The 27622-nt window shown below is 45.4% G+C and overlaps 1 protein-coding gene across 2 annotated transcripts in view; it reads right to left on the bottom strand.

Annotated features, from left to right (window-relative positions):
- Positions 1 to 1135: 1135 nt before the first annotated feature.
- The window catches only part of SYNPO2L (synaptopodin 2 like), a 31591-nt gene continuing 5104 nt past the window's right edge, over positions 1136 to 27622 (bottom strand). The window contains exons 2-4 of one of the 2 annotated variants that reach the window (XM_048944554.1): positions 20117 to 20268; positions 17679 to 18340; positions 1136 to 5036 (exon numbers count right to left, since the gene is read on the bottom strand). In XM_048944554.1, coding sequence (XP_048800511.1) covers positions 2707 to 5036; positions 17679 to 18340; positions 20117 to 20268 — 3144 coding nt within the window. In that variant the 3' untranslated portion in view covers positions 1136 to 2706. Of the gene's footprint in view, positions 5037 to 7744; positions 8304 to 17678; positions 18341 to 20116; positions 20269 to 27622 lie in introns of those variants that run through there. The other variant, XM_048944555.1, reaches the window with a different exon arrangement.

Genomic DNA, 27622 nt, shown 5'->3' with positions numbered 1-27622 from the left:
AAGAATGGTAGAGGTGAAATGCAGGATCCCCAGCCTCCTGATTCTTTTCCTTGCTCTGATGTTCAATATCAGTTCTCCAGTCAGACCTGAATCTTTTCCATCTTCTTTCCATGACTTATCGGAAGGATGGACCAAATCCAGTTATTCCACTCAGATCCTGTCATGTAACAGTCCACGGTGTTTGGCCATCATCAGTGTATCCTAGAAATCTGGAGAAGCACCACCCAGATACAGGCCAGATGCAATCTCACAAGTGTGATAAAGCTAGACCTCTCTCTCTGTTTTCCTTATTTTTTTTTCTAGTGGCAAAATGAAATTCCTTAGATGCTCAGGCCCTGACAACACTTGATCTTTAAGTCCATGAGAGACAGGAACGCTAGAGTAAGATTCAGAATTTCTGAGATTATTTCTTCACTGCAGAATTATCCTGAGCACCTTTTCTCTGGTCCACATAACCCCTCTCTACACCTGAGTTCAGTGATACTTTCTGCCTGGGCAAGCTGGTCTGTCTAAGGCTAGTGGCTAAAACTATCAGCCAGTGACAGCCAGCCGGTGCTCCACAAAAAGATTATAGACAAAGCTTTTGAAGCACTACCAGTCCTTCAGTTCCTCTCCATGGTTTTCCTAGGAAAATAGAAGACCTGCTTTCTTTGGGAAGAATCACAGAGATTTACCTTGCTAAGCACCTGATATTTTTTTCCTGACATGATGGCAATGTAGTGCAGCATAGGATGAGTGAGAAAGTAATGGTGCAAGTCAGGTTTTGTAGCGTGGCTGCTCTCCCTCACCACAGTTGAAGTGGATTCTGGTGGTCTGAGTTAACTCTGCAATGAAGACTTGTGCTAAGACCTCCCTTCTGAGGTTTTCCAGGGAGAAAAAACATCACCTCATCATTTGAGGTTGGCTGCTCCCATGTCATACAACCAGTTGCATCCCTTTTCTTATTAACGCAGGACATTTCCAAAGGTTTTCTCTCCATCCTTTCCCACAGCTGATAGTTTGCCAAGAGAGATGTAATTGTTTTTCTCCTCCTTCTCCAGCATGATTTTCTACATTCCAGGGTCCCCATCAATGAATGCTGCAAACACAGGTCTGCAAAGCAAGCCCAGCCAGACTTGAAGGATTCAAAGAGATCTGGAAGGATTGTGTATTGCTTTTACTTTTCTCTCATTCTCTCCCTCTCAAACTTGTCCAGGACTAAGTTGCTAGTGAGATTCTCCAGCCCAATGTGTGGAACTGCTACAAAAGGAGGAGAAAGGGCGGGAAAGCAAATGACAGGGATGTATGGACCAGAGCACATGTGATACACACACACAAATGCAAAGAAACCCTACTGATACCCCGAATTCTTCCTTAGTAAAGGGAATACTTTCTTCTTATACGCTATTGATCTAGCCTGGGACATTCAAAGAATAACTAGTCCTATTTCCCCAGCACTGCCAGCAGATTGAGCTCTGTATGCATGTGTAAGAATGCATATCCTCTGGGAATCTCAAAGCACTTCAGTTTTTATCAAATAATCTCATGGATAATTAAGTCATTTAGTATGAAATTTCACTGATGACTCCATTTCTCTGTTTCCCATTCTCCTGCTGAGACTATCTGTAGAGAGGATATATTTTCCAGCGCAACAATTTTAAGGAAGTTTTATGTAGTGAACCACTTCCAATCTAGCTATATTTCTTTCCTAAACTAAACAAAAAGCTCATGTATAAATGCATATTCAATCCTGCTTCCTTTTAAAGGCAACTTTACCTTTTCCTACACAATCCTTCTTTGTACTTACAGAATCTATCTCCTGTTCAGTGGGACCAGTGCTGCAGGGCTTGCTTGGAGCCTACCAGCCGCAGCCTGAGCTCAGCTTTGCTATTTATTTATCTCCAAAATTTAACACTTCCTTCCGTGATTCCTCCAGGTTATGGTAGCCTAGCAAGTACATTCAAGGCCCCACTGTCAAACTGCTCCCAGACCTTACAGCTGTGTTTAGTGCCAGCTAGATGACTCCCTTTCAACTCCAGCCCTGGTGACTAGAGGAACAGGCACCCATAGTCATCCTCCTGCACAGTGCATGCTGCTTCCATGTGTGCGTGCCAGCACTCCTGCTCTGCTCCCTTACCTCCTTTCCCATGCCTCTCAGAAGGGGTATCTGGCAGAATTGTACATGGCAGAGCCCACTTCTCCTTTTGCTTTACTGCTATTCAGTGTGTGTACATGTGGGCATACAAGTGCACATGTACAGACTAACAGGCTTTTTGAAAAAACAGTTTTATGGGAAAGGTAGGACTTCTGCATTGGAATCCTTTCTTCCAGCAAGGCTTTTGTCCCCTCAAGACTTCTTCATTCAAAGCTGACTCCAAAGCCCTCAGAGGAAAACCACTTCACATCCTCTTGTGAGACAACAGCTACAGTTCACCTCTCCAGAGGTGTGCTTTGCTGCTGTGTGTGAGTTCCCAGTCCTTGAGTACCACGCATGCCCTCTCTGCACATTCTTCCTTCATCTGTAGCCACAGCCATAAGCCTTGCCACGAAGCTGCCTATCCAGGTTCAAAGAGAGGTGGGGGGAGAAGGTGGTGCAGAAGGGGAGTACTTTTTTTTTTCTCTTTTCTTCATTTTATGTCACACCACCCCAACATACTGAGCTGACAAGAAAGACAAAATGAACACTACCTCTGCAGGGCCGTGGATGGGATGGGAATGATGCGTGCCTCAGTGGTGGCCAAAGCTTGGCCTCCACACATTCGCCTGCATTCCTGTTCTGGCTGCTGAGAATTTGGGCCTGGCCACCTGAAAACGAGAGGCTGAAGCTGGGTTTGGGGAGGGCCCCAGGCTTGCCTGACCAAACTCTGGGGAACTCTGATATGGCTTAGGGGACTGGCTGAGCTCCATCTGGAAGGGTGCTGGGGTAGCAGGAGCAGAAGAAGCCATTTCTGTTCTCCACACAGGCTCATCCAACGTGGTGGCTGAGCGGGGCACAAGCACAGTGGGTGCCAAGCTGCTCGAAGCAGGCATGGGAGCAGGGGTGGAGAAGCGACGAATCTCCTGTGTTTTGGCTGTTTTCACAGGGACTTGCTTGGCTGCAGTGAAGGACGAGCTGGCCTGCTGGCCTGGCTGACCAGGAGACTTCTGAGTGCTGGAGCTCGGGGGATCACCAAAACAGAACATGGCTGACTTTAATTGATAGGGCTGATGGTGCATTAAATCAACGGCCTTGTTCCCTGACTTCTGGCCAGGTGCCTTTTTCACTTTGCTCTCTGCCTTACTAGCCTGAGACTTGCTGGCTGCCAGAGGATAGAAAGGGGAATGCATTGGGTTGTAAGCTATCGGAGGCGGAGCCCGGATATTGGGTGAATATTTCCAGGATGAAGGCAGAGAAGGGGAAGGTGAAGGGGTCCTGGGCTTGGACTCTGGCTTCGTTGCTGTCTCCACCACAAACTTGTCCATGCGGCTCTGGCGTTTGGCAAAGAGCTGTGCCCCCTTGCCTTTAAGCTGAGGCATGTCATGGGCCCCATTTACCAGTCCAGCATCTTGCTGCTGAGGCTTAGGAGCCACTGGAGGTGGGGTCTTAAACTTGCGGCCTGAGGACTGCATGAAGTTGCAGGCTTCAGCACCCAGGCTGAGGAAATCCTCCTCAGGCCCAGACTCAAAGCCTGCCCCAAGGTGGTCACCTTTTGGCTTCTCATCCAGGTTCTGCACCAGAGACAGGAGCTCGGGGTTGGGTGAGTTCTTCTTTTCCTCAACCTTACTGAACATGGGTTTCTTGTTGCCTCGCCGGCGAGCCTCCTGCAGGATGCCTGTGCGGGGAGCTGGCACGGCAATCCTCTGCTCCCTGGAAGTTAAGGGCTCAGAAGGAGGCCGTGGTGTTGCTGCTGAGTTGGCAGAAAGCTGCATTGGCAGCGGGGAGGTGCTTACCATATGCTGTGCTGGTGCTGGGCTAATATACAAGGAAGAAGAGGCTGTTCCAGGGACTCGGGGCTGAGATGCTGCAGAGGCCACCTCCCCTCCTGGCTTTGAGGGAGTTGACAGGAATATAGAGGCAGTGGATGTCCGTGCAGGGCTGGCAGAAGGCTTGGTCTCTGGAGCGCTTCCTCCAGCTCTTGGCTGTGATTCTAGTGGTGTTGTTGGCCTGCCTGGTGCAGGAATATACAGAGATGTGGAGGAGCTCACTGGACCACGGTGTGTCGGTGCTGTGGCACTGGCAGGTGTTCCTGGAGCAAGAGGTGAGGAAGGGGAGACCACCGTGCTTTGTCCACCAAGGTTTTCACTAGGTTTTTTGGGTGCAGATGGCCTGAAGATGACTGAGGATGTTGCTGGGCGTTGGCCAGAAAAACCAGGAGTAAAGGGCCGTGCAGATCTGTTGAACATACTAGTGCTTGAAGAGAAGGGGTCAGGTGTGCCTGGGGGGTGCGGGAAAACAGTGGGGCTGGGGGGAGCCAGGACCTGAGTAAGTGTGGTGGCTGACATCTTGCTGGGCACTTGCACACCTTCCAGGTGGATGCTGAGGGGCACACTGGCTGTCTTCTGTGGCACAGGCATATCTCCATTCACCATGCCCGGCTGTGGCTGGGCAGCTGGGGTGAGCTGGGGGCTCCTCTGTGCAGGGACTTTTTCCACTGTGTACTTCCCTGCCCGTTCCCTCTGCTGTTCAAATAACCGTGCTCCTTTACCCGAGGCTTCACTCAAACCTTTTTGCTTCTCTTCTTTCTGCTCAGAGACTGACTTGGACTTTTCAATGTCCAGATAAGTGTTGTCCCAGTCTGAGTGATTTGTTAAGCTTCGGGCATCAGAGAAACCTTCCTCATCAAATTCAGACTCACTAGTTGGAAAAATTCCGTCTTCCTCCTCGTAGGAACGGTCTTCGTCAACACTCCCAAAGCTCACTAGTGTATATTTCTTAGCCCTCTGTCTGCGCTTCTTGAACATCAACACCCCCTTGGAGTGGGGGTTGGGTGCGTCTGTCAGCAGGGATGCAATGGTTCTGCACTTGGTTTTGGCTTCTTTCACGTTCTTCTCTTGGATGCTCTCGTGGCGGTGAAGCTCTGCAAGAGACAGAAAGACAAGCTCAGAGCTCCACAAGAGGCTAGATGGGCAAAGATGGGCAGTGATATGGCTGTAGGTATTCTAGTGCTCAAAAAAGGAGACATACTGACACCATCTGCCCTATCTTTTCTGTCCAACTTTTGCTGATAAGCATTGTTTGTAACTGCTGATAGAAACCCAGGTCAGTTTCCTCTTTCCATGCAAACACTATCAGTGAAGTTTCTATGGGTGCAGAAGGAGAACCGGCTTTGTTTTAAAGGACAGTTTCTGTTTTCTGGTCAGATCTGGGACTTCCTACTTCTGCAGCATGTGGACAAGAGTCCCTGGCTGTATTTCACAGTGTGTTTGAAATTTGTGTCTTTGATCCTGGGAATCTGGAGCATTTACTTATCACCCTGTTACTTATCACCCTGAAGGTGGAGCCCTGTGATATGCAGATCTTCCTCCTGCCATATGGTGGATACTTAGGAGCAAGCAGTTCCTCTAGAGGTCTGGAAAGCAGCCATCAGTACTGTTAGTTCAGATGTGTGTGTGCAACAGGACTCATAGTTTTTAGGTGCTCAGCAGGAACAGCTGGTGCCTGGGCCCCGCAGTGACAGTCTGTGTCTTACATCAACACCGTGTGTAGGGCTGTTCACTGCTCCCTGCAGCAGCCCTGCGGCAGCAGGAGGCATGCTTTTACCCTTGCTGCAGTCCCTTGTCTGTGCCCCAAGCCCAGCAAGGAAACAGACCATTTGCTCCTGAGCAAGAATCCCAGACCTCTATGACCGATCAGCCAGCCCAGAAGGAATCTACTTACACAGGCTTGCCTGGAAAAGCTGACACCTGTTGGGACACTGGCATGAAAGTGCAGAATAATCGTTTTCCATCTGCTCTGCCAGTCCAGTGGACAGCAAAGCCCCAGTGAGGAACACTGTGTTCTCTACCCCATGTGTAGAGAAAGCATAGTGTGAGCAAGATCCAACAGAAAACCAAACTCAGCTACCCTGAGAAAAGCATGGACTTCCCTATAATCAGTGTTCAAGAAATCAGCACTAACCTTGCAGAGAAAAAAGGTAGAGCAAACCCAAGCCACAAGATAATCTCCAGTTTTTTTTATTTGATTCTTTTCCTTACTCCCATTGTCTTTTTCCCAGCATGGCTGTACAGATGAGAAATCCATCCACTGCCTGCCTCTAATTGCCAAAAAACTGCATCACTTTGTCCAATCTTTTGACTGTTTTATCTCAGAACATTCATTCAGTGAGGACCAGTTAATGGGGCAGAGCTACTTGCATTGGGCGACAGCAATGGGAGAGGAAGTTTAGCTGGGAAGGACACAAGTTTTCCTGAGGGCTGCAGATATTCCCCAAAACCTGTCTAGGTGCTACAGGTGTGGTATGTTCTATACTGCATTAGTGCAACCACAGCAAAAAGAGCTCCCTCTCATAGTTCATGTTGAAAATAAAGTGTCAACTTGCACAGCAGTCATCCTTGCAGAAGCTTAAGATAAAGACAAAGGAAGACCGATCTCAAGGCTTGAAGCCATTCACAGCACATGCTGCTACCCTGTGATTTCAGCAAGGGCACCTGTTTGGTTACTTGAGCTGGATGCTCAGTCCATTCCTCCTCTTTGCACCAAGAAATCTAGAAGAAGCCAAATCAGTTCTAACCTGTGCAAATGGCTCATCATTTACACTTGCATTTGGAGAGTAAAGGCTCTCTGAAAAGCTTTCCTTACATACTGACTCCACCTTGCTGAACCAAGACTAACAGTGACCAGGATTTTGTGGAGACTTAGTGCTATTCAGAACAGTTGTGGACTTCCCTCAAAGATCAGCTGTCCATGATGGAAATGAATTACCATCCCTGAAGGTCTGTTCACTCCACTTAGAAATCTGCATGCTTGTGCCAGGGGAAGCAGGGGGTTCCCAGTGGAGGAAACAAGACATTTCTTTCTTTCTACAAGCATCCAGTCACTATACCTCACCAAGCTCATATTTCGCTTCTGCATTTATAAAGAGGAAGAGCATTGCTACAGAATTTAAATCACATTCACACTATGTAAATTCTGTTTGAGTGACTCACAGGAAGATATTGTGCATCAGGAGCTAACAGCTAGGGAGTTACACCAGCCAGAGTGAGTGCCTGAGCCTCTTTCGACAGCAGTACACTGTGAAAGGGTTCAACTCTACAGTGTGGGCTAGCAAATACTGTAGATAGTCTTGGTTATGCCTCCACCAATAGTTGGGCCAGACTCAGCATTAAAATCTACACATAGCTTCCCTAGGATGTTGGTCTGAACTACTCTATGCTCAGAAGCAGCTGGAAACTGAGGCTGTGAGACTTGCGCTCAGGGCAAGGGCAAGACCTGAGACTTGCTTCCCTTTTCTCCCTATTCTCCTTCTTATCAAGGTTAGAGTGCAGAACAAACTACAGCCATTATCCCAACAGAAAAAATGATCACGGTATTCAAGCTACAATCTCTCACAATGTTTTAAGAAAAAAGCAGAATCTTCCTAAGATGACTTGTTGAAGAAAAACAGGAAGAGTGAAAGCAGAACAGAGAAATGAATGGGGAACAAAGATCTGTGGAAACAGAAGAGGAGAGGAGAGGAGAGGAGAGGAGAGGAGAGGAGAGGAGAGGAGAGGAGAGGAGAGGAGAGGAGAGGAGAGGACAAATGAAAAAGAAAGAGAAAAAAAAAGAAAAATGAGGAGACACCTGTACCTGCATAAGGCTGATCCAAGCTTGAGAAGGCAGAGTCCAGACCTGGAGAGCTGGGCATGTCACAAAGCCCGTTTAACTCACAGCTCCCCATAAACAGAGAGAGGCAATCGGAGAGAAGCAAAGCAGCTTCCTGCTGGATCAGAACCAAAAACTCTGAGGTGTCCAAGCCCTTTGCTATCAGTTCCACAAGCCTTTTAAAGCCTCTCTTTTGTCTAGTAGGTATTGCTGCCAAAAGCCATGAGGTCACTTTGTCTATTTTTGTCTTCTTAGTTTCATCACTGAGCAGTGTGATGGACATTATCACCTGGCACTCAAGCATTCTCCTTTTTTTCTCCTCCCTCCAATCCCTGGGAAAATAACCTGTTCTTTTTTTTTGTCTTAAAATAAGAAAATATTCTCTCTGTTCCCACTGCTTCTGTGGTGCAAGCTTCAGGCTAGAAACTGTTTCTAACTGGTACCTCCATGGACCTTTCAAACAGATAAGGTTAACATATCCAGCACAGCAGAGTAGAGAAATCCACTCAGGAGGAAAGAAACTTTTCTCCTCTGAATGCTCAGGGAGCACCCAGCTTCAGGCAAATATAAGGAACAAAAGAAGATGGGGAGAGGCTTTCTTTTCCTTTATACATCAATTTCCTTCCACATCTGAGGAGTATCAGCTCACGATACCAATTCCTGCTGTATGCCAGGACTAAGAGACATTTGACAGAGGAGCATTAGGATACTGAGTGCCTGTAGTGAAGTGTTTGAATTAAAATGGCAAAGGCTGTTACCTACAGGGAAGAGTGTGGCTATGCTCAGGGAGGGCGATGAAGGGTTTGGAGACCAAATGTTTTGGCAGCACCATTCAGAGCTCCAGCACCAGAGACTGAGAGGTGATGAATGACAAGATGATGATAGTAAGAACTGGAGTGGACAAAGGAGAGGGGAACGGAGAGTGCTGGGAATCTACAAATCACTGAGAACATCATCTCCAGTGTTAGTGAGTCTAGAAAAAGGAAGGTCTGACCACAGAATCATAGAATCATAGAATTATTAAAGTTGGAAAAGACCTCAAAGATAATCTTGTCCAAGCATCTACCTCCTGCCAAAACTATCCACTAAGCCCTGTCCCTCAAATGCCACACGATGCCTCCTAAAATCCCTTTGCCACCACTGAATGCCAGGGAAGAAGATTTCCTCAGGCAGAGTTACTGTAATGGAGACGTGTCATGGCCTCATACAAAGGCTTTTACAGCAAAAGCAGAGAAAGTTACTCAGTTCCTTCTGCTCTGATTAATATTTATATATACAGGGATACAACCTCTTTGAGAAAACCTTGTAGAATCTGATATATTCCAATTGCATATATATAATATGCAATTGCATATATAATATGCAATTTATATATCAGATTCAACAAGGTTTTCAACAAGGTTTATTATATATATGCAATTGGAAATCAAAATATAGCTCTATAGTGCTGAACAAAATACTGAGAACATTCAAATGGATTAGATAAGACAGTAAACAGAAAGATTATGAAACGCTCCTGAATTATGCTGACATGGTGGAAAATTTCTATAGAAAACATTTTGTTAACTTCTAAAGCACTCAAATTTTGTCTGAAGTTCTGCTGGAGTAATCTTCAAAAAATAATCTATTAGCCAAAGCCTACAAAGACTTTTCTGTGCCCTAATTTAGCTAAAGCCCACTGAAGTGGAATGATTTAAGTTACTAATTTCAGTAAAGAGAAGTGCAAAAACTATACATTTTTTCTGGATAAGGACCCATTGCAGAAAAGAATTTTAATGCATACTCAAGAAAACTACTGAACAAGCAGGCTCATACAATGTCAAGTAGTGTTACCAATACCAAGGCTTTTCTAGAAAATAAGGATGCTGCTAATTTCAGAAATTTAAAAAAAAAATTATGTGTGGTGAAATTCTACTTTGTCTACTACCTTTCCATATGGGATCAACTAGAATTTTATTCTTCTAGCTATTTTTGTTAGACAAGGTCATTTTTCCATGGCTAATGTTGCAAGTATCTCAGTAAGTCACTGGAGGATATAGACATTTCATGCTCTTCATACCTGGAGTCCTTTCAAAATAGGATTTGAATAGGTTATATGGGCTTTCCAAGTATATGTCTCTCAAAAGCCAGTCTTTAAAGTTATGCCAATGATTGAATTGCAAAGAATAAGGAAGGAGACTATATATTCTTTTACTTAGAAGTTATGGTGTAACTCTGGGGACACAACATTTATTTCTCATCTTTGTATCTTTGCGTACTTTTATCATATAAACTGTGCAAACTATAAGGCATAAGTACTGGCTTTGCCTCCAACTTAGCATGCTACAGACATTCAGTCTCACAACATTTAAGTTTATCTATGGAGATTTTAATGTATAGTTCAGTACTTAGCAAAGCAGTATGTTTTTTGGTTGGTGATTGAAAGAGTTCCAAGTGAGACACTGCCCCATTACAATCCCCTGGTTTTAGAAAAAAAGAAATTAAGCTTTTTTGCAGGTGAATTTATGGCCATGGGACAACAAACAAACGAACTTAGTGGATTTTGGACCGTTTATAGCCATTCTTTGATTCCCACACTGCTACAGCAGAACCCTGCTAGGCTGAGAAGGTTCATGCTATGCATGGCTGCAATTAGTCTCTGTATTAGTCTCTGTATTAGTCTCATGGTATCCTGCTGGAGATCTGAATAGTTTGTTCACTCAAAAAAATCTCCTTTACATGATAGAGAGCTTGTGTTGGTTTTTTTTTCCAGAGCTGGATGGAAATGTGTCCTCAGTGCAAAAGGCAGCATACATGGTCAGCATTCCTATGCTGCCATCTCACTCTCAGGCCCTGATATTCCCTACACAGCCTTCTACAACAAGAGTGCCAGGACAGCACCTGTTGGATGTACTGGTGAATCTGCCTTTTGCATTTTTAGCCTGATTGCCCAAGAAAGGTTTATGCAGTCATGCTTTACATCTTTTGATCTGTCTGATTCATGCTAATAGCTTTTGAGACCATTTGTTAATTTTAGTCCAAACTCACAAAGCTACAAAGCTCCTTTGTGTTCACATGAAAAGGGATGGCTGGACAGAGACAGACCCCCCCATAGGAAGCAGAAAGCCTGAGTGTGGTCTTAATTGGGCACCAAAAAATGAAAAACACACACAGGATTAGGAGCTCCTGTATGAGAACCATCAGGCAGATTCACATCTACTACAGAATGAGATATCAAATCTGAGACACAAATTAAAAGGACACCAGGATCTGTTAATTCTGCTGCTCACAAATTGATGTCTGACAGCAGGATAGTACCGATTCATCATCTCTTCGTCCTTCAGTGTTTCCAGCATGCACACTGGTAATACAGAGAAGCATATGTTCACCATCTGTGCACTTGATTAATCCTGTGGCACATGTCATACATTCTTATTATCCAATTGATTTTAGTTCCTTTCTGCAACCTGCCAAGCTCCCATCTCATTCTAAAAATCCAGCCTTCCACAAGACAACTATATGTACTTTCCATGCTTTATGACAATTTCTGATTAACACTTCACAGTCTCTACTCAGTCCTCAGGTCATCCATTAAAAATGGTTTTATTGCCATTTGCTACTACTGCTTGATAGGTAAAACACATTCAAGAGAAATAAACATATTTTAAAAGCTTCACTAGGAAGAGTTCGCTGTTCAAAAGCAGAGACAAAGACCTGGGAACAATTCTGATCTCCCCAATCCAGGTAAACCACCTCCCATCCCAATGTTCCCCACACACCTGGGCTTCTGAGGGAAGAAGGAGCAGAAGAAAGCTGCAAGGTGTCTGAGCCAGGTCCCAGTTCTGAATAACAGCACGTTAGGGGCTGCAGGTTGTCCGACAGCACATGCTGCCTGTTCTGTCTAGGTGTAGCCAGAACACAAGATCCTCTAATAGAAGAGAGGAGGGTTGGGATTTTTAATCATCTGTCTTTTCACCAGTCATATAACATTGAGGTGGAGAGGACATTTGATTGACATATGTTCATGTTCAAAGCTCCATGGGTGAAAATATAGAGGTAGCCCCGCTGGATTTAGAAGCCAAGTGAAACACTACTACCAACTTAGCCAATTAGCTAACCTGACATCATGAGCCATTAATAGTTATGTTTTCTGTTCTATTCTTAGCCAATTGTGTGGTCACCTTACAGTAGTCCCATCTCATCCATATTTCTCTAGTTGGAAAAGTCATGTGGAACCATATCAGATATCTTACAGAAGTCAACACATGCTGTGTCCACCTTATTTCTTTAGCCACAAAGTATGTTACCTTACTGAACAGGTCACTGACTGGTTTCTGTTTTTTCATTTCATAACTGATCGTTTTGTTTTCCATGAAATGTGTTCAAAATAGTTACTTCATTCAGCTAACTGAATCTAAACCTTTTTTAGTCATTACCAAAACCCATATCTATAAGAAATGTGACGTTCTTGGTCTTTTTCCCAGAGTCTCTACCCATTATTCTGAAGTACTAACCAAGAGCTGAGGGTCATTCTGATACAATTTTCAGTAATTCCTTACATTTTACTTCTGGAGAGAATAAGAATTAGACTTGTCCTTTTCAGTATACTCAGAACATCAAGGTGTGCTGAATCTTGTCCCCCTTATTCCTGCTTCCTTTTCCTCTATACTAAGGGACAGTTGCTTGGCTAACATAAGCAGTAGATACGCTTATGACAGTAAAGCTTTACAGATTTCACAACAAACTGATCTCTTTTCCTGTGATGGATTGAAGGTAAACTGAAGAATGATATTTGCCAGATTGATGTTTTTCTCCTCCCTACCATTAATTTTCTCTTATTGAGGAATGACTCCGTTATTTAATTGCCCTTTGTCAAAGTCCATTTATGACTCACCCTTTTATGCCTTTCTCTCCCACATCACAGTCATTTTTTCTCATTTCTCTGTTGCCACTGAGTAATTTTGCCTACTTGTCCCCACGTTTTCAGCGAGTCCCATGTAACTTCAGATCTGATGGAAACAACATTGGATAGGAAGAGGGATTCTTGTTGTCTGTTGGCATTATAATTTCTTCCAATTCAACTCTGAAAATCCTGGAACCTAGCAATTATTGGGCAATTTCTGTTTGCCCAAGCAGCTATTACATCAACCATGAAAATAACACCTCTGTGCTTGTGGTAGAAGAATATAAGCCAAAGGTGTAAGCTCAAATGCCATACTCAAACCTAAAGCTGGATAAAAAGTGTTCCAGATGCACAGCATTTCTCTCACTTCTGTCTTTGTTAATAAATACATCTGAAGCAAAAAAAAAAAAAAAAAAAAAGAATGTTAATACTGAGAGATTCATAAGCAAAGGCAGCAAAGGCATATGACTAGATTGCATACACCAGTGTATGTAAATTGCTTTCCCTAGTGAAGGCAATTCCCAGGTCAGTGCATGATGAAGTGAGATCAGACCCTTCATCAGTGATTCACCCATGGAGGTTGTTGGCCTTGTTTCCCTAGTGGTTGGCTGCCTACTGGGCACCAGGGCCAAGGGCTATTCAACGTTGCTTCATACTGCAAGGAGCGAACTTCCTGTAAGATCAGTATATGATACAGGTGCTTATTCCAGAAAAAAATGTATCAATAGTTCAGGTGATTAATTTTAAGCTCCTGGGCCAAGTAAAATGTTTTTCTGCTCTATTTCTAAGCAGAAAGGACAGAGACCTAAACTTTTGGGTCTCCTACACTGCAGAGAGTTGCAAAATGATTAAGCTAGCCTACCAACCATGTAACTGCATTTATCAGTCACAGCTGTTGAAGGTGAAAGCCAAGTAGAAAATGTGGTGCAGTAAGTTCAAACTTCCATTCAGATACTTTATCTTCTTCACAACTCCTGTGACCCATATGCGTTATAATAGGCTGCTAGCTGGCTTGTTGCTCTCACACTCTCTGCAGAGAAATGTGACTACGCTGTTAGCAGAGGTAATCTGTAAGACCCTCCAATGAACAGGCAACTTATAAATAAGCATCCTATCTCATCAAGTGATGCTGCTGTACATCCGCTTCAAACAAGAACAATTTCCTTTTCTGATACAGAATGTAACAACTTTGATGAATCTGCTCCTGCAGTCAGGCCCATATAAAGCAGAAGAGGAAATTTCCCCACCCATTCTTCCCTCCCTTCCCCTGCCGTATATGGAAAGGCTCTTGAGTCCTAGGAATTAAAAATAGTCCAGTGGATAAGCTTAAATTGAGATATTTTGAAGCACTTCTTGCACTGACATAAATTCCTATGTGATAGCAAGTTAGGACCAGACTGCTGTCCTGGTATGCTTGTCTTCTGACAGCAACTGGTATCTGCTGTTATGAGAAAGCCTGAGCCCATTGCACCTGGGAGACAAATTAAGATTGAGGGTGAGAATACAGTGCACCTTAGAGAGGAGAGGCAGCTCTGGCTACAGAATAATCCCAAGCCTAATTATATCTTCCTTTCTTTTTGCATTATCCAAACAGCACAGAAATCATGTCAGGCAGAATTTGGACTGGCCCATTACAATGAGGATAAATGGAGATCCTAAGGATACCCAGTTTCTCCAAGGATTAATTTATTTAAAATGAGAAAATTTCTTCTTTAGTGAAAAATAAACAAATTTCCACTTTTGTTTATCCAGATTAGGCAATATACTGGTTATTTACAAGTACGAATGCCCTCCTGTAGTTCATTTGAAGTACAGCAAAGAGTCTCCATTTGCTGATTGTTCTCTTGCTCTCCTGAGCAAAGCGTAAGGGTGCACAGTAGCCACTGGGTAGCAGTGAAAATTGAAGTCTTATTATCTGTAGGGCAAGTTCCTCACACTTTGAGGGTATGTGGCTCCCCACTCTACCCCACCAGTCTACATCAGCAATACTCTGAGTGAGTTTTGAGCAGGCGTGTCTGAGCTGTGTGTCCTCTGGGGAGCTGATACAGGTGCTTATTCCAGACTTTGGGAAAAAACTGGGTCAATCACAATATGCAAACTGTGATAGGGCAAGAACTTTGAAAAAAGGCAGGCTCAAACCTGTTGCCTGAAAAGACTCTAAGCCCTTACACCTTTGCTGGGAAAGGAGAGCTACAACACAGCAGCTGACTATACACAGGGTATCCTAAGATGGCACCAGTAGCTGATGCCCCCCCCCCCCCCCCCCCCCAGTGTGCTTCCTTTGTTCCATCTCATCCTCTGCCAAATCCTTGTTCAGGCCATTTCTAATTGCCACTACGCTATGTTCTGCTCCTGGGGTCAAACTGTTGGCTGCAGTGAGTAAGTGAGCTACATTTGTTTTGTGTTACTGCTGTTCAAAGCAGGCATCAGACAGCAGTGTCACCTCTGGCAATTGCCAGATGATTTATAACAACTCAGCAGGGAAATAAACTGTGGTTGTCAAAAGTTGGTAAATTTGATGCAAAAAAGAGTGTGTGCTGAAAAAATGTGAAAATTAACAGAAAATGAACCGGTAACAACCACAGAATAAAGACTGGTAATCTTTCATGATAAGGATGGGAAAGAGAATGAGGGGAATATGGGAAGCATTTTATAGTTTCACTAATGTTCTTGAGTATGCAATCAGTCCAGATCAGAAATCTGCAGTGCTGCTTGCCTGAGGTACAGGAAGAGATAAGAAAGGGAAAATGCAGCTTAAGAATGACAGTGAAAGTTAAAAAGAATGAATACAAATAGAAAGAGAAAAAAAAACCAAATTGGAGAAAACATCACAGCAAGCATGAGAAAGCTGTATGAGTACATTCTAGAAAAAAAAGGTGAGGAACCAGTTGGTTGACAGTTCAAAAAAAAAAAAAAAGTTATTCTTACAGCGTAGTGGTGGAAGCCATAACAAAAGTGAAGGTCATAGAATCATAGAATGGCCTGGGTTGAAAAGGACCATAAAGATCACATAATTTCAACCCCCCTGCCATGGGCAGGGTCACCAACTACTAGAACAGGCTGCTCAGAGCCACATCCAGCCTGGATGGTCAGGCCAAAGCGAGGAGGGTGTGCACCAAAAGGCAAACATCTGATTAGGTAGTCAGAATGGTCTTTAAATGTCTCCTGTGTCTATATCAAGCTCTAGGCTCCTGTGATTGATCATCTAAGTCAGCTACTCTTCATAACTCTGTTTTTAAAAAGTTGTTTAGCTTCTAAGCCATGAGCTTGATTTTGTGTTCTGGTTTGGCAGAAGCTGGAAGTCCCCTTGTCCCAGCGTAGGTTACTGTGCTTTGTGTACTGCTAAGAGACAGCAGAGAAACAGAGCTTTAAACTCATCTGGCTCTGGCTCTGGCTCCATAAGAGCCTGGAGCAAGCGTAGGAGCTAAGCCAATTCATGTACAAATATCCTTGCAAGGCTGCATCTTTCTGGCAATGGCTGTGGTACCTCCAATGGATATGGCATCTCTACAAGCAGCCCCTTTGCAGGAATCAGTGCCTCTGTGCAGTCCCACAATTTTTTTTTTTAATGGCTACTGTAATCCAGCATAATCAAGACAGAGTTTTACCCTCACATTTACTGCCAAGATTCCTAACTCAAGAAAAACCCAAGCTGGCCTTGTGAATTGCAATCCATGGCAGAACAACTCTTACATAAGGACACTCGTAGCCAAAGATGATCCAGAAAGGGGATGAGGGGTGGAAAGAGTAATACGAGAATAAAATACCATCTCAGCCTCTAATATTTCTAGGAGCCCTACCTCTCGCTGGCAGTGCAGTTGCATCACCTTCTGCCATGGGGTATTATTTTGCCATCAGAAATGTTCTGCATTAAATACCTGGCTTTCCTGGGAGCCTTGTGTGCTGATACTATCCATGGAAATAAGCCTTGATGTAAAGCATTTGCTCATCCACTGCTAGGACTATCAGATGGCAGGGAGCAGCTGAACATGCCTTTCTCACCATTCACCTCATGCTTGTACATTATTCAAATGGGGAAAAAATAGCTTCATCGTCAGAGAGTCTGAAACTGCTGATTTCTTTGCTCTTCTAGGGAAAGTGAATGTTATAGACTAGGAAGAACTACTACAAGGCATCAAGTCAGTTGTACTGCCAAGCAGGGCCTGACATAAAGCACTCAACTGAGTCTGTCCTCAACACAGAGTAGAGCAGATACAGCCTCGATTTGACAATTACCTCTAAAGGACCAAGAAAAAGAGGGAAGAGTGGTGTAACAATAGCTTTGAAATATTATCTGGTCTGGGGAAAAGATGTCTAGTGTGTGTTTTATCTCTGATTCGGTCTAATAACTTTTCTATGTCTCAGTTTCCCAGTCTTCCACAATTAAGTCAGTTTTTTGAAACCTGCTTAATTTCTAGGCTCAGAGAAGTTAATCATTTGACTGATATACTCATATGAAAAAAATATATATTATTACCTTTTATTTGATATTATTGGCTAGATCACCACTGTGAAATCAAATAACATCTTACCCTGTCATCATGTTTGAGTTTGAAATGCATATATAGCAGAAACCAGGAAAGGTATTCTCAACTGAGGTCACTTTCTGGTCCATCACCCAAGAAAAACTCTAAATTTTTCAGTGTTTTATTCTACCTGGAAAGGTCTCAAGAGATACCCACCCTACAAGGAGCTGCCAGATTAACTGATTTACCAGCTCCCACCTATATTTGCTGCCAATACTTCAAGTGGATTGATCCTACCCTAGCTGCTACATCGCTGATTGTATGGCTGGAGCTCCTAGAAGTGACTCCTGGACCCTAGGCCCTTTTTCTCATCTAGTGCTTGGGACATCCTTGGTGATCCAGACCCCAGTGGCAAATGTGCAATGGGAAGCTCCCATCTCTGCAGGGCTGACTTGGTTTCTTCACAAGTTAGGGGAGCTAACCCACTTGACATTCGCAGGAATGAGGATTTTAGAAGGAGATCAAGCATAGGAAGAGGGCAAGGATGAATGGCAAGGCACAAAGCACTTACTAGCCTGCTTGGCTTTCTCTGCATATGTGGTGGTTAGATCTTCATCAACTGGGTACTCCACTGGCCCCACCATGGGGATGAGATGGCGCTCTGCTCGGATAGCCTTGGTGGCATGGGGTAGGAGCATCGCCTCTGGAGAAGGCTCACGACCCTCTGTTGAGGACGGCCGCAACTGTCCCTCGCTCTCTGAGAAAGGGGTGTCTGCACGGCTGCCGGGTGGACAGGCAACCTCCCTCTTGGCCACCCCACTGTAGCTGGCCTCCTTGGCTTCCTTCTGCATGGCAGCCTCTGGCAAGCTCTCATAGCCGCTCTGCTCAGACAGGGACACCTCGTCCTGGGGCAGATCTGCCTTGCTGTTGGTGCCGTCTGGCGGGGAGCGTGGGGACTTCTTGCGGGCCCGGCGGTGCTTCTCCTGGGCCACGTTGTCTGCATCACTGTCAGTCTCACCATAGTAGGCCTCGCTATCCGGTGGGGAGGTGAGGCTGTCCAGGTGCCTCTGTGGCTTACGGGGCTGTGAGGGCTGTGTGGTGGCTGGGGCTCCTGCCGGAGCCGAGCTCAGGAGCTGTGCCGTGGGGCTGAGTGCGGATGGTGGGGAGAGCACTCGCTGCCCTGGGGAAGGGGAGCGCTGAATCCGCGGGCCAGTCTGGTCCCCGCCAACTGTCCTGCGGGGAGAAGGAAAAGCAGTGAGTGAGGTCTGGTTGGTGAGGGGAGCTGGAAGGAAACTGCATGTGAGGAGGGAGCCCGCTGGACAGGGAAGGACAGAGACTGAGCTGGTGTTTCAGGTGTCTTTTCTGTGGGACAGATATCTACAGTGCACACAGTACAGACACTAAGGGCAGACTCATCTCTGACGTCAGCTGTGTGCTTTCATCCCGAGTTTCTGCTTCATGACCTCTTTGGAAACCAAGTCTTAAACGCTCAAAATCAGTTTGATTCTGAACCACACAGCTGGGCTGGGGAACTTCTTCCCCTTGCCAGTGTCATGAGGATTCATTAGAATTATAAAGGAGCCTTCTGAGCATGCTTACTGGGAAGCTAGGCAGACAACATTGCCTCTGTAAAGCTGTGGGTTCATGATATCAATTGTTTGTTATCCAGCCTCTGAACAGTGAAAAATTTATATTCATGTCAAACCTTGGTGGAAGCTAACTGTGGGCAATTCTCCTGACAGTTTATTTATTTTAATAATATTTATAGTATGAATTCCTACTGGGGAGAAAATGCAAAGCTCCTCAGGCAAAACAGAAATGTTCTTTCTTTTCTTTAAATACATAAACAGATAACTGAAAATCATTGCTGCTTATAAGCTATTTTCTGTTGTTCTGCACTATCCATTCAGGCCTCTTCCTCCTGTCTCTTTACAAACACTCCCCAGCAGAAATGCATATATGACCTTGCATACTGCAGTCTTCCAGCTACCCGTCCTCTCTGAAAGCAACTGATTGGTGTTGTCCCTGGGAATATAGATATGAAGTGTTAATAAAGATGTGTTGAGAAAGCAATATTTGATGAGTTCTCTGCTACACCAAAATACAGCCAACTTTACTCACTGGTTACGTTATTCTCAATCCATCCAATATTGGCTCCCAGAGGGCTGATCCATGCATCCTGTGAGAAGCCTGTCACTTTGCTAATTCAAAGTGTGCTCATTTTGGCCCAAAGAATTTGCCTAGGCACCTGTTGGCTGCAGATGGGCTCCAAAGGGGTGAGATAAGGCCTTGGCTAGGGACCAGGCGCTATTCTGGCCACCCTGTTCAGGGCTCACTCATCCCAATTCATCACAGTTGGCTGACAGAATGAGCACATCAGAAGGCACCAGCACTTTCCCTGTAGCCAAGGGAAGTAGCCTACATGCTCCTGCTTTCCTTCCTTCTCTGAGCACTGCTCTCCTTGGGCCCCAGTGTACAGATGCCAGTAAGCAGGGTGGCTCTCCCTTCCCTTTGCTCACAGTGCTCTGTCTTTTGAGGGCTACAGAGAATTACATCTCCCAGATCCCTTCACCAGGGTCTTATTTTCTGAGGGCAGCTTCTGTTTCGGTGGTAGTGTGAACTAGTTAGGTCCTCACACAGCTTTGCTGCCTTCGTCTTTACCTGATTGATTTACAGCTTGGCCCTCATCTAACATGCTCTGAAGCACTGGGTTTGCTTTCACACAGGTAGAAACAGCAAAGTTACTGGGATCATTTGTGTGCCTAAAATTTGATCCTTGTTTCTAACATTCTGCTGGAGAGCTCAGCAGAGATACTTCTTCCCAGAAAAAGAACTCCCCTACCCACTTCTTTGTAGAAGTCAGTTCATATCATATTGGAATACAGTGGCCTGCTGTAGTAAATATCCAGGTAACCTTTGTGCAACTTTCTGGTGGCTCGGTTATCCAATATATAGTCAAATCCATGCCTGCCTGTACTGTCACAGTCCTGGTGTTTGGAAACAGCTTACCTTTTCACTCGGATATTGAGCATGCCATTGGAGGAGTCGATGATCTGCATGGCAGAAGCATGGGAGAGGCCAGCACATGACTTCCCATTGATAGATACCAGCACATCATTTTCCCACAGGCCTCCACGGCATGCTTTGCTTCGCTTTCGGATCTGGAAAAAAAAAAAAAAGAGAGAAAGAATAGGGATGAAAGGAAGAATAGTAGCCATTTAGTTCAGTTGCTCATCTCCTGCTGGCGCTTCTATTGCTCTCTCTCTGAAAGAATAAAATAAGGCCTAAAGACAACTGTGCTGCCAAGTTGAAGGAAGACCACGTTGCCTATGCCCTTCTGTTTCTGTATTCCCTGCTCCAGCATAGGCTGGACCTGAACACCAACCTAGTCTGAGTCCTTCACTGCAAATTTAAAACTCTGGAGTACCTTGCTCTTGATCTCTCATGCCCTGTTTCCTAAGTTGCTTGTGTTTCAGAGAAGGAACGGGAGCTTATTCCAGACTCTCCCTATACATGGCTGTGTGTCAGGATTCCCAGCTGTACCCACAACTGTGCTTCTGTGGTGTGACCCATGACATGCACACAGAGTCCCTGCGGATGCCGTCCTTGGGGATGCTGAGAATGGGAGGAGTTGGGGGCCCTCTGGCACTTCCTGCCATCAAGAATTCCTGCTCGAGTGGCTTTGGCCAAAATATTTCTGGATATCTGTATCAGGCCACATGGTGTCCTGTTACACAAGTGTAAACTTGGAGTAAATCTTTAGCCTTAACAGGAGTTGTGCAGGATATGCATTGCCATATCTGAAAATGGAGTTTGAGGCTCTAGTGTCAGACTAGCACCCAGTCTGGCCTCTTGTGGCCATTACACATCATGCATTTACTCTTTCTTCTGTTCCATGACGTGTTGAACTTCTCACTGAAACCCCCAACACAGTCTAGGGTTCCTGCTGGGGCTAGCAAGCAAACCAAGTGTCCACTGAGCTCAAAAACACAGATCTCTCATGTAGATCAGCAGTGTGACAACCTTCTTATAGGACAGCTTGGCACTCATAATGCACTTAGTTTGCACATGCAAAAATAGCCAGACAAAAACACTGCATAAGAGTAAATCAGGATGAAATATGCTAGATTTATAAATGCTTCTATATATTTTCTTCAGATCTTGCAGTTACGTGAGAAACAAATCTGTGCAGAGTTGTTTGACAGAAGATTCAGTGAAAGAAGTGAGACAGATTCCTGCAGAGATGTAATGCACTGCCAGGCACCTTCTCCCACACCTTACGGCCTTGCAGCTCAAGCAACTGGACTCAGACAAAATGCTTTGGGAGTCTGCGTGGAATTCTACAAGCTTCTCCGCCCTCACTGCCATGGAAGGAGATGTGAGAGGATTGCTACGCTACTGTCATTCCCTCAAGGGGCAGAAGAGAGCTGAAGCCCTGAGGACATCCCTCGGCATGGCTGGCTGGTCTGAACCGAAGGCTCTGCATAATCAGCATGTGACCAGGCTTAGCCCTGCCCACCCATGTCAAGAGGCAAGAGCAGTACTGCCTGTAGGTCAGCCTCAGCAGGACTGAGAAGTGTTAAGAAGACAGAAAGAGGGGCCCTATGCTCTGAGTTGTTTGTATGTTCACTGGCACTTTATCCCTCTGTAGCCTCTCCAGCTTGACCCCAAATTTTGTCTGCATGCTTAAAATAGGGATTCGCTCATCCCAGCTGCCACAGCCATCAACTTCTGTCATCTTAGCCTTTTATCTCTCTTCTTGTTAATATAAACTAGGAATGAGAACATGTGGGTCTGCAATGCTGAAGAACTACATTTCTGCTGTTACAGTACAAATATTGCTTCCTGATACTCCGTCAAAGTGCAGCTGTTAACTAAGAAGAGATAGCAGACGTGTTTTCCAGTGCTGCCTACTGCGACAGCAGCTAATGCAGAGGGTTAGTGTTAGGGCTGTAGGGAGGGTGACCAAAGGTATCTCACTGGTATTACTCAAAAGGACAGCTGCTGCTCCACAGCCAAGTGCTTTGTGTTCTGCATAAGAACACACTTACTGAGTATGTCTCTCAGTTATGGAACAACGAAGGGGTTAAATGTTGTCTGGAGGTTCTGAGAGCATTCTTTACATCCCATAGTACTCCTCCATGCTCACTGAAGCCAGCTGGCTCTGGGCTGGTGACCACCCATACGAGAGGCTCATGAGCCTTCTGCGAGCCCTTGGGCCCTGCTGGAACCTGCAGAGAACCACTTGGCATTCCCAGGCAGGCAGCCTCCTGCTGCCCCCTCAAGCACCTTTAGCTCAGAGTAGGCTGCTGGGATGTATGCCGTCCTGTGTAGGTTGAGCAATGCCAGCAGGCAACCCATTCATTTTGTGGCAAGCAGAGGTGCCAGCCCAGTGATTCTGGCTTGCTCCGTGGTCAGAACTTACCAGGGCAGCAGAGGGCTCGTGTGCAAAAGTAACTGTGGTTACTTCAGGGCTGCTGTGGGAGCTGCAAGCTAGCCCTGAAACTCAGGAGATTTCTGCCTCTCGCCATTCCTCCTTGGGAAAACAGGACCAGTGGCAAGCCCAGGACCTGCAGAGTCTGAAATAGCATGTAAGCATTCCTGGCTGTCCGTCTTCCACAGGTTTGTAAATCTTCCCTTGGAATTTTACAGATCTGCTTCCCAAAGGCAGAGGGAAACCAACAATTTACAGCTTCATAATGACAACTCCTATCCCCACTGCATTTACTGGAGAGGAGAAAGGCAGAAGAGGAATCTGCAGAGTGAGGAGGCTGACAGCATGCCGTTCAGAAAGGATGGGACCTTGTCAGCAGGGTGCAGTCTGCCGGAGCCAGGGGACAGAGAGCAGCATCAGCCTGCCAGTTAGCGTGTGACTGCCAGCACAGTGCTATGCAGACCTTGAACAACAACACCCTGCAGCCTGCACATCTCGCTCTCAGGGAGGGCAGCACCGAGTCCTCGAGGCACTAGGCCAGGCTGGGAGCTCATGCCACCAGCCAGGCTCACTGCCCACCCTGAAGGTCAAACTGCCCTCAGACTCACTACTTGCTCCCTATGTCCAGAAGGTGCCCTCTCCTGGGCGGCCGGCAGCCTCAGCGAGTGCTGCTGACAGGAGCTGCTTGTACAGGCTGCGGGAAGAAAGGATGTGCCACCCAGCAGCTCTTCTGAACGGTATGGGAGAGGAGGGGAAAAGAATCCTTCTAGAGGGATGGGACAAGTGGCATTTCAAAGAGAAATTCCCTCTGCTTTGTGAAGCAGATCCCTGAACACTTTCTTGTGCAAGCCAGAGGCAGCAGTAAGGGTCTCTGAGAAGTGGCCTGGAGTAGCTCTACGGAGCTGCACTTTCTGATCTCTGGCAAGGACTGACCTCTCCCTTTGGAGGGGAAGACCTCACAGATTGTCTTGTAACTACTTATCTGTTATACCTTTGACTCCTTGTCTCTGTAGAAACCTCCCTCCCCACAGTACACCTTGGTTCATGATGGAGAAATGTCCTCCTTAGATTATACTGAAGAAGGATACATTTAAATCTCAGGAAGAAATTCTTTATTATGAGGGTCACGAAGCTCTGGACTAGGTTGCCCAGAAAAGCTATGGATGCTCTATCCCTGGATGTGTTCGAGGACAGGTTGGATGGGCTTTGAACAACCTGGTCTAGCAGACATTATCCGTGCCCGTGGCAGTGGGGTTGGAACTACGTCAGTTTTAAGGTTCCTTTCCAACCCAAATAATTCCATTATTCTGTGATTACAGCTTCATTTATGGAATCTCAATATCAGAGCCTTACTGATTTATGCTACTGGAAATATAAATCAGTGTGGAATACTGGAAATACAACTTAATGAAACACATTTGCACATAGAAAATTGTCCCTCTCACTGCATTCACACCAGAGACTTCTGTTGTGATAAAACAGCTCTCACCAGAGCGGTTTAGTTGTCTACAGGGCCTATGTATGTGCATGTACATTTCCTCTTTTCCTTTATTACATTGCCCTGTTCCTCTAATTGATCATATTGAATCAGGTGGGAGAGAAAGGACAGAAGCAGCTGAGACAAAAATGAAAAGAGTGAATGCAACAAATGAAAAATACAGGGAAGAAGAAAAGGTGTTGAAGGGAAGACCAGTGCTAGGCCAAGAAGGCTAGGATGATGATCTGGCTAGAGAAGAATTCTCTTAGTGTAGCCCTGAAGAAACAAAAGGACGCCCTGGCTATTGGATGTGTCTCGGGTGAATTCAGCCTAGCTTTTGAGAACAGAATGCAAGGGAGAAGGGGTCAGATGCAATTTGGCAGCATCTGTTCTTCAGTATGGACTATATTTAGGTGGTGGCATGTGGGGAGTGAAGACACGCTGTGATACTAAGAATAGAGTAATCCCGATAGTAACTCAGTGGCTTCACATCTTGCCTGAGAATAGCCCAGGGAACCTGTCTGAAACTGCAGCCATCCTCTCTGCTGGCCACCACACTTTCTTCATAAAAAAAGGTATTATGGTAGTCAGAAGGTCTGTAGTGCCTTTCAGGAATGAACTGTAATAGGCACTTCCCCCTTGTGTCGCCAAAGCATTTCCCACCTCCTCCCTCAGGCATAATGTGTACAGCAGAAAGACAAATTATATTACTGGTCTTCCATCTAATCTCTAAAATCTTTCCAGCAGCAACCAAGCAAACTCAAGCCAAGTAAGAGTTGTATGTTGACTACAACTGGACTTTCCCTTTCCCTCTCTGCTTGTGTCTCACATCACAGGGCTGCCGTCCATGCAATGCTCTATGGCTGTGTGGCAGCTTTTAAATTTCATTCCCATTTAAGTGAAATGTAGTCCTGTTACATGGTTCCAGTGGAGATGTAAGAACTGTCCTGTTGTATAAAGCAGTATAAAGCATTACTGAAAGAAATGAACTTAGGCAGAATCTGAAGAGTTGTCTAACATCTGGGTCTGCTCCTCCCAGAACCACATGCTCAGCTGAACTACAAACACAGCAGCTGCAAAAGAAGAAGCAAACACCTCCAGCTCTTCTTTGGGCACATCTGCATTGACACCAGTTCAGTTACTGGAACAATTTGGTTTGATTAGGCTAGGGCCTAATCTTTTACTTGTGCAAGGACAGATACCGCGGTGGTTAAAGCACTAGACTGGCATTCAGGAGACCTGGGTGAGTTTTTTGTCTGGCCTTACAGAAAACTCTCAGACTGTGAGCTGTAAATGACTGCAGTCTGGTAATCAGGAATTATTTCAGTAGTCATTTGCTCTGACTCTTTTCTTTGTCTCAGATGCTCACCTGAACATAAAGATCCATTAAGATAGTTTCTCTATGCCTTGCCTATTAAGGATCTTCATGGCAATTCAGTATTTTTATTAGAGTAGAATATTTACTATAAGCTATTATAATTACACTAATTATTATAATTATACTTCTTAATTTAATCCCAATAACTTCCTGCCTTACGATTTGCTTCAGTTTAAAAGGCACCACTGCATGTACTTTCTCTTGGTAAAGCAGTTCCTGCAGACCTATGTCAAAGGTCATCTACAGTGAAGGTTAAGTAGAAGGTGTTTATCTAGTGAAAGAAGGGACAAAACATACATCTGGAATAGCAAATGAACACAGAAAGGGAGGGGGGTGAAATAAGGTATCTTGACCAGCAAGCAAACAGATTGGGTGGTTTCTGGACAAGGGGTTTGGAGATGAAACCTGGTGGTGGCAGAGGATGCTGGTGCTAGACAATCCATTAAATGCAAACAAGACTTCTTTAGTCTGTTACCAGCTCGAGTGTACTGGTAAGGGGACTATTGCTATTCCAGTACTGGAGAAAGAAGACAGTGCACTGGACCAAATTCTGATTCTCCCAGTGAGCAATCCTGCACAGTCTGCTATTTGTGCTAATGAGAGGGAGTGCCTGCGTAAAGCTACTTCCCTTGCCGGTAACTCCAAGCCTTAGTGATGCACAGAGATTTGTGAACCAGATCATTGGCTGATGTGATCAAAAATGGTAATTTACAACTATGACAATACAATTTTCTCTTCAGGCCACCTTCTTACGGTTGCCCCAGAGGCCCTATCCCCTCATCTCTGCTAGGAAGGGCAGAGCTTCCCTTCCAAGCACTGCTCTCTGCTCACTGCTGTCCCAGTGCTGTGCACAGCTTGCAGCTCCTTGGCCAGACAGCAGTGGTGGAGGCACGTCCCCTTCCAGTGCACAGTGACTGTGGCCCATCTGCCCCTCAGAAAGTCTCCTGGCACCACAGCCAGCACTCCCTTGCTGGCAGCCAGTGGTGGCACCTGTCTGAGTGCTGACAGGTCATAAAACATGTACAGGAGCACTGTCAGAACTGCCTGAGGCACTCCTTCCACAGCGCCGAGGGACATACTTGGTCCTCCAAAACTAGCAGTAGTGACTGCTGTAGACTAGACTGCTGTAGATTAGGTCGCCACAACTTTCTTAGGTGTAACTTTCAACGCCCATGAGATCAGGTAGAGACCAGTCTATCCACCTTCCACAGTGCTTGCAAATCTGCAAGCTTTCAGGCCTATTTGGGTTAGAGCTGGCAACTATCAGCAGGAATAACATCATGCAAGCAAGGGTGAACAGGACAGAGAGCCAGGCTGTGGATCGCAGGCATCAGCACCTGGCTGATAAGCCTGTAGCACATAGGCTGCAAGGATATCTGCCACAGGAGAAAAGAGAAACAGTGAGTTTGGAGCAGAGAAACATGCAAGAGGTGAGAAACAGTAGAGAGGAGGTTGTGATGAACTGCTCTTAAGCAACAAAACAGTTGTTGCTTCTAAAACCTATACAGTCCAGTGTCGCTGCTTCCCCTAACAATTCACTCAATTGCTGCTGTGTTTGTACAGAGAAAAAAGAGGAGCCTCTCAAGCTTTCAGGGCCAATACCCTGTTGTTTCGGATACCAGATTGTTTACTCCACCTAACCTGATTTTAAAAAAGCTTTTAGTTGTTTGTCAGGATTGGAAGGAAAGTTGTTGCTGAACCACCCTGCTTAGTTACCCCAGGTCTTTCTGTGCACACTTGATCAGTGACAATGCTGTCCTTTATTTGAACAGTATGCTGATGTTTGCTCAGCATCTATTTGTAGAAAGACATCATATCTTTCAGTCTTTGCGCTAAGTGAAATAATTCTTCTCCCTTCATTTTCTATAGCTGCTCTATCTTGAATTAATTTTTGAATTTCCTCTTTTGAAAGAGTTAAGAGCTCCATAGGTGTGATATTTTCAGTGAATTCTTACTTGTACCAGCAGTCAGTAACACCAGCGTCTCCCTAACACAGCTCATTTGAGGCTCATTTCTTTGCCTTTTTTTTTCCCCCAGAAATGTATAATTTTGCTAGCTCATTATCTTCATGTGAGTCACTGACAACACAGAATCACTGAATGCTTTGTGTCGGAAGGGACGTTAAAGCTCACCGAGCCCCAAGCCCCGGCCGTGGGCAGGGATGCCCCCAGAAGCACAGCTGCCCAGCACCCATCCTGCCTGGCCTGCAGCACCTGCAGGGCTGGG

Source organism: Lagopus muta, chromosome 5 (genome assembly GCF_023343835.1).
Source record: "Lagopus muta isolate bLagMut1 chromosome 5, bLagMut1 primary, whole genome shotgun sequence".
NCBI classification, from domain to species: Eukaryota; Metazoa; Chordata; class Aves; order Galliformes; family Phasianidae; genus Lagopus; species Lagopus muta.
This window is presented reverse-complemented; position numbering and strand designations above follow the sequence as displayed.